Source organism: Sinocyclocheilus anshuiensis, unplaced genomic scaffold (assembly GCF_001515605.1).
Source record: "Sinocyclocheilus anshuiensis isolate Anshui unplaced genomic scaffold, SAMN03320099.WGS_v1.1 scaffold351, whole genome shotgun sequence".
NCBI classification, from domain to species: Eukaryota; Metazoa; Chordata; class Actinopteri; order Cypriniformes; family Cyprinidae; genus Sinocyclocheilus; species Sinocyclocheilus anshuiensis.
This window is the reverse complement of record NW_015552551.1, coordinates 562293-569747: the sequence shown is the minus strand read 5'-3', so window position 1 is coordinate 569747 and position 7455 is coordinate 562293. Positions and strand designations below refer to the sequence as shown.

Below are 7455 nucleotides of genomic sequence, written 5' to 3'. Positions count from 1 at the left end.
GGAATGATGCGGAGTCTCATGAGGGACGAGCTGTGTCCCCGACCTCCGCTCACCTGAGCCGCTACCTGAAGAACTTCACCTCCGTTGTGAGTCACCTGCTGCAGGTTTGGGTGGAGAGCAGTGCCCAAGATGCTGTGGAGGCCACCTGGGTGCTCTCTCTTGCTCTTAAAGGACTCTACAACACTCTCAAGGTATTCACCACACACCTGTCCTGGTATAGCAAAAAAGTTCCAAGTTTCAAGCCACAGAAACAAACACAGTGACCACAAAAAGTGTAATTTCATTGTTTTGTATAATTGTATAAAAATACTTATAAAACATGTAAGTGTGTGTATATGTATTTATGCATATAATATACTGTATATATATATTTTAAGGAATTAATAATTTTATTCAGGAAGTTCACATTAAATTGACAACTTTTCTGCTCATCAAAGAATCCTGAAAAAAAATGCATCACGGTTTCCACAAAAATATTAAGCAGCTGTTTTCAACATTGCTAATAACAAGATAGTTCTTGAGCACCAAAGTCTCCACCCCCTGACCCCTAAACCTACCCATCTCCACCCCTAAACCTACCAGTCTCCACCCCCTAGATGTGTATCCAACCACGCCCCCTGGATCTTGTGTTCTGCAGTCAGGGGCTACTGTCTTTTTGTGGCATGTTTTGATATCTAATGCAATGACATTTTTATATCTTCAATTATGACTTTAGTTTCCAAGATGTTTTGGGGCCATTATATAAATACTCAACTTGAAGTCATGAGTGTACTGATTTGTTTCTATTTCTTGTAGAAGCATGGGGTGGATCAAGCCCAGGAGGCCATCCAAGGCTCTGGCCTGATGCAGCTCTTGGTCCGTAAGTGCAGCAAGGGCACAGGCTTCAGCAAGATGTGGCTTTTGCGAGACCTAGAGATCCTCTCGATCATGCTTTATTCCTCCAAGCGAGAGATCCACTCCATGGCAGAGGATGCAGACACAGAGACAGATGGAGAGAAGGAAAGAGAGAAAGAGCATGACTCTGATCACTCCAGCTGCTGTGCTGATGATACTGATCCAAACAGACCGGATCCACTCGAAGGATTGGATGAAGAGACAAAGATCTGCTTCCAGGTCAGGCTTCAGACACTCATTTTCTGTCAATTGTGGGCCGTTTTCAGTTCTCTGCATTGCCGCCTCCTGTTCTTCTCAAATCTCTTCCAGCAGTTTAATTTAGAATGGTCAGATTGATTGAGTGCTGTAATTTCTCCTCACCAGTTAGGATCTGTAGAAGGGGCAGATAATTCATACTACTGGAATGTAGGGACGAGTATGTAGAGGAACAGTTATTAGAGCTCCGATATTTGTCTTGCTCTTAGATTACCCATGATGCTCTTAATGCACCACTGCACATCTTGAGAGCTATGTATGAGCTCCAGATGAAGAGGACAGATTCTTTCTTCCTTGAGGTGCAGAAGAGGTGAGTTACACTTTGAATTATTATTTAATTTACATAGACAAGGTTTAGAATGAATTCTTATTAATGTACATACCCCTTGCAGAATCAGAAATTATAATAAGAAAAAAATAAGAGACATCAATTTTTTTGTTTTTGATTTGGACTGCATTGAGGAAGCTGCATATAAGATGTTTACGTATATTCCAAAATTACTGAAATGACACCGATCCTTTGGTTCATAAAATCAGATGTTGCCTAATTCACCTGTTTATTATTAAAAAAATAGTTTTAGTAAAACTAATAAGCTAAAAAATATCAAATCTAATATTTCTTAATAATATAATATAATACACTATTAATATTGATTGCTCTGTGATTTATTGTTATGTTCCTCTTCTGTAAATTGATTTGGATATGAGCATCTGCTTAATGCATAAATGTATAAATTATAAATTATCATTATTACTCATTTAGTATTTTTGAAAATCTTAAGATGGCATCATACATTTTAATTTATCCCTCTTATTGTCTACAAAGTGCTAAAGAGCTTGCATATTCTGTGTAAACTTATGAGCAGAATTGTAAATAAATCTTGTGCACATCTCAATTGTATCAAATTAATTCAGACTTTCTCAAATAATCCTTTTTTCTAACATATCATATCTCAGGTTTGACGGTGACGCTATAAAAACCGATGAGACTATTCGCACACTGGCACAGAAGTGGCAACCATCTAAAAGACCTCATTCTGAGGAAAGAAGCACCAAGGCTGTAGATACTGATATTATCATTGTGCCCTGTGTGGTAAGACTAAGTTTAAGATTAAACATGTTCCATTTTGTGATCTGAAGTACATGTTAATTCATTCATTCTTAATGTTAATTCATTTAATTCTTTTTTTGACCCTCAGTCTAAACCCACCCGGTGTGATCGAGCCACAGAAGAAACAAATGTTGTCTCGCAGAAACTCATCACCAACACAGAGAGTGACCTCCAGCTGAGTTATGCCAAACAGCGGCGCACCAAAAGCTCAGCTCTGCTGCATAAAGAGCTGGATGCTCGCAGTAACAAAGCAGTGCGACAGTACCTTTTCAAAGTGAATGAGGCCATTGCGATTCTGTACGCACGTCACGTGTTGGCGACACTGCTGGCCGACTGGCCCTCTGACGCTCCCATCAGAGAGGAAGACCTGGAGCTGAGTGGAGCTTCTCACATGGCCTACATACTGGACATGCTCATGCAACTAGAGGAGAGAGCAATGTGGGAGAAGGTGAGAAGGGGAAGGAGTGTGTGGATTTGTAATCAGGATCTAAAATTAGCTTATGCCAAATCAGATGAGAAAATTTGCAGGCCAGAAGTATTTCATTCTTCATTTCATTTTTTTTGCATTTTTATGTACTGTATAATAAATATTTATGAGTATATAAATAAATTAATAAGCCATTAAATGACATAAAATCAGATTGTTGGTATGCATATAATTCTTCGTCTCGTGTTGGATTTCAGATCTTGCAGAAGGTTCTGAGGGGCTGCAGCCAGAGCATGCTGGGTAATCTGTCACTGACAGCATGTCAGTTTATGGAGGAGCCGGGGATGGCCGTGCAGGTCCGAGAATCCAAGCACCCCTACGACAACAATACTAACTTTGAGGTATGAATTCCATTTTCTTTTACTCCAAATCTCTGGATCACAGTTGTGTTTCCCTTGTCCACTTAATGTCATAGTTTGCGTTGTCTCAGGATAAGGTGCACATCCCTGGAGCGATCTTCCTGTCTGTGAAGTTCGACTCTCGCTGTCACACAGAGGAAGGATGTGATGAGCTCCTTATGGCCAGCAGTAGTGACTTCCTGCAGGACCTGCACACTTTCAGTGGTTCTCACCAGAAATGGACCGACTTTGAGATTCCAGGTGAGATTTGGAGAAAGTGGCACGTCTAAATGCCATTTGTTTATAAATAAATCATAACAGACTTACGTTTGCTTAGTTTAGATTTATCTGAATTTCTGCATAAATTGGTAATTGAATTCTTTACATTTTTAACTAAGTCGCAACGAAAGGCAAGAAGAATCTTCAGGTCCTGTCCGCAGTTGCAGGAAATGATTGAGGAAGATCAGTTATTAAATCCAGTACTTCCAAAATTAATTAATTGACTTTTTTGTACTACAGCAAAAGCAAATGATTAACATATGTGACCCTGGACCACAAAACCAGTCTTAAGTCGCTGGGGTATATTTGTAGCAATAGCCAAAAATAAATACATTGTATGGTTCAAAATCTAAATTATTGATTTTTCTTTTATGCCAAAAATCATTAGGACATTAAGTAAAGATCATGTTCCATGAAGATGTTTAGTAAATTTCCTACTGTAAATATATCAAAACTTATTTTTTGATTAGTAATATGCATAGCTAAGAACTTCATTTGGACAACTTTAAACGCGATTTTCTCAATATTTAGATTTTTTTGCACCCTCAGATTCCAGATTTTCAAATAGTTGTATCTCGGCCAAATATTGTCCTATCATAACAAACCATACATCAATGGAAAGCTTGTTTATTCAGCTTTCAGATGTATAAATCTCAATTTCGAAAAAATTTACCCTTATGACTGGTTTTGTGGTCCAGGGTCACAATATTGTCTTTAAAATATTGACTTTGTATTAAGATTGAAAGCATATTGTTTTTCTACCCATTATTATAAATCTGAAGAGGAACATTTTCAAGTAGATTCAAATGTTCTTACACACATTCTTAAACACTTAAATACATTTTGTAAAACATTTTTCTTTTCTCTAAAATTTTTCACTCCTTTTGTGGCTCTCCCCATTAGGGGTCCGTAGACTCCAGTGTGAAAACCTCTGGTTTAAGCAAAATCTGTTTGTCTGTTGTTGTGACAGATCAGATCTAATTTTATGGCCAGTTTATACAGAAATCCAGGCCAATCTAAAGGCTTCGCTAATTTTTCTACACATTTGTATATCTGCTCATGTACATCAATTTTCTCTTTGGGTACAATGATAAATGAACAGAATGTAAGGGTTGTTTTTTCTCTTTCTCCTCTAGGGGACACCCTCTACTACAGGTTTATATCAGATATGAGTAACACAGAATGGGGCTACAAGTTCACTGTGACTGGTGGCCATCGAGGGCGCTTCCAGACTGGTACAATTTGTGCTCATTTAATTATTGACTCTTGATGTCTCTTTTGATGTCTATCACTAATGTCCTCTAGCCACTGTTAGTCTTCAGTCTGTACTGTCATCATCTTCCTGTCTGGTTACTGTCCTCTAGAATCATGCCCTCTAATGAGCCATGAAACAGAAATGTCCATCTCATTTAGAGCCCATCACAGCAGTACCATCATTTCATGCGAGACTCACATTCCTACAGTCTTCTAGGGATGTAATGTTGGCGTCCCACTAGCTGATTTTCAGTGGGAAGCTTCATTTACACAGCTGTTTGAGAATCACAGGGGGTCCTGCTGAGTCAATGGCCCTGCCGACCCTCCAATAATTTCTAACATATTTAAAATTAATTAAGGCAGTCAGTGGGGTGGACTCTTATGGTTTTAGCAGTGACCGTTGAGCTAACACAAAGCCACAAATCATAAACACTGACTGTTAAACTATGATGATTGCATGTCATGAGTATTTGTGTAAATATATTAAAAATAAAATACACTACAGTATAAAATGCTAAAAACTTTAAAAACTATTAAAAATCATTTTCAGTAATTGAAATAAAGCCAAAATTAACTAAAAGTTTAAAAAGTAGAAAGTACTAAATTTACTGTAAAACTACAATTAAAATTGATTTATTAAATAGGAATGGTGTTATTTGAATATCATTGGTATATTTTAGTTTTTGTTAATATTTTAAATTAGAATTTTATATTTTAATTTTAGTAATTTAGTTTTTTGGTTTTGTCATTTTGAGTAGGTTTGTTTTAATATGTATACAGTTTTAATTAGGGTTTAGACCTAGAGAAAACTCGAGAAATGTTGCCTTGGAAATTTGCTGAAATTAAGTTAAAGTTTTTATTATATGTTATTTCAGTGTTTATTTATATAAATGTTTATTTCAAGTAATTGTGTTTTTTTGTTTTTTTTTATGATTTTAGTTGTAGTTTACGATAGTAACCCCGGTGCGTGTTAGATGACGGCAAAGGTGATCTAAATGTAAAAATATTCAAAATAAGCATGAATAATTATACATCGACTGACACTGATAAATTAAAAAAAATAACTGATATGGTTCTGATATATTGTGCATCTCTACTGTAAAGTTTATCCATTACAGAATTCTCATCCATAACCCAGTTGCTGTCATTAGGCCATTCACACAAAAGCATTTTATAACGCCATTTCATGTGCGAGACGAGTGCAGTGATCAAACGTGTCTGTCTAGCACGTTTACATAGAAGAGCAGTGAAGTACAATGCTAAAATATATTCACTGTTGTTGGCCCCTAAGTCTGTAAACTTCTGAGCATATGATTGATCATGTCTGTCAGTACTGGGTCACAAGTAGCTTTGAACTCCTCTCCAGTGTCTCATCCACCTTTAATTGAAGAATTAATAGACTTGTGCACCTTCTGCTCTGTTTCTGATGTTATTATTCTGTAATGGAATATCAAATGGGTTTCTCAGCCATGGAAGCAGAGCCTCATTTATGGGGTCTGCCAACTCATTTGCTTTTTCACAGATGAGGCTTAAGAAGGTAAACAAGAGAAAGAAAGCAGCCCCACGTGTGAATTTATATTCTTCTTGCTTTTATATTCTTTTGAGTTCACAAGTTGGCTAATGAATTCACTTTGATGTTTTTGAACCTAAACAGGTTTTGAGATCCTGAAGCAGATGCTAGCAGATAAGCAGGCACTATCTCACCTCCCGCTGGCTGACATCTGGGAGTGGCAGGTGGGCGTGGCCTGTCGGCAAACAGGAAACCAGCGGCTGAAAGCTATTCACCTGCTGCTGCGGCTCTTGCAGTGTCCGTCTCAATGGTGTGTCCCTTCTTACATTTCTGATCTTTTTAAAAGCTTTGACAGCATCTATTAAACCGAACAAAAGGTAGTCGATTCATCCTGCAGTGCTTAAAAGCCAAGCCGCCCCACTATTCTAAAGAGATGAGGCAGCAACTTCCTTTCAGAACCTGGTTCTGTCAGGTCAGTTCTACACTCTGTGGACGGCAGGTGCAACTTGGCCCAGTTTATCAAGTGCGCTTCTCTTCCTTCCGCCCTGCAACCTCGTTCTTGTTTCTGAACAGCGGTGAGTCCTTGTGATGCCTGAATCAAGTAGATAGGAATATTGTGCATCATCTCACTGGCGGTTTTCCTCTAAACCACTTCTTGAATGGTTTATTTTAACTTTTGCTCATTCGTTTGTGTGTTTTGTATTGGTGAGCATTCAGATTTACACAGCGTTTGCATAACGCATCTGACTATGGCTTTCTGCCTTGATTGTTCCCATGGCAACAAGGTCACATGTCAGGGTGATTTGCATGATTTCCATGGCGTTTGGACACAGTTACATCATCATCAGCAGACAGAGCGTGTATGAGAGAAATAGAGACATGGACCTGTGGTGTCAGATGAGTTAGCGAGGTTAAGGAATAGCCCATGCACATGGCCACCTACCCAACGCAAGGGGAACATTAACCGGGCAAATGAAACAATCATGTAGTTCAAATATGTGACCCTGGACCACAAAACCAGTCATAAGGGTCCATTTTTTTTCGAAATTGAGATTTATACATCATCTGGAAGCTTGAATAAATAAGCCTTCCATTGATGTATGGTTTGTTAGGATAAGACAATATTTGGCCGAGATACAACTATTTGAAAACCTGGAATCTGAGGGTTCAAAAAAATCTAAATATTGAGAAAATCGCTTTAAAGTTGTCCAAATGAAGTTCTTAGCAATGCATATTACTAATGAAAAATTACGTTTTAATATATTTACAGTAGGAAATTTACAAAATGTCTTCATGGAACATGATCTTTACTTAATATCCTAATGAT

The 7455-nt window shown here is 37.8% G+C and overlaps 1 protein-coding gene across 1 annotated transcript in view; it reads left to right on the top strand.

Annotated features, from left to right (window-relative positions):
• LOC107664397 (zinc finger ZZ-type and EF-hand domain-containing protein 1-like) overlaps positions 1 to 7455 on the top strand; it is a 48261-nt gene that overhangs the window by 31204 nt on the left and 9602 nt on the right. Inside the window, exons 45-53 of the mRNA XM_016454954.1 lie at positions 1 to 191; positions 796 to 1113; positions 1359 to 1459; positions 2107 to 2242; positions 2349 to 2708; positions 2945 to 3088; positions 3178 to 3346; positions 4501 to 4599; positions 6273 to 6438. Coding sequence (XP_016310440.1) covers positions 1 to 191; positions 796 to 1113; positions 1359 to 1459; positions 2107 to 2242; positions 2349 to 2708; positions 2945 to 3088; positions 3178 to 3346; positions 4501 to 4599; positions 6273 to 6438 — 1684 coding nt within the window. The remainder of the gene's footprint in view (positions 192 to 795; positions 1114 to 1358; positions 1460 to 2106; positions 2243 to 2348; positions 2709 to 2944; positions 3089 to 3177; positions 3347 to 4500; positions 4600 to 6272; positions 6439 to 7455) is intronic.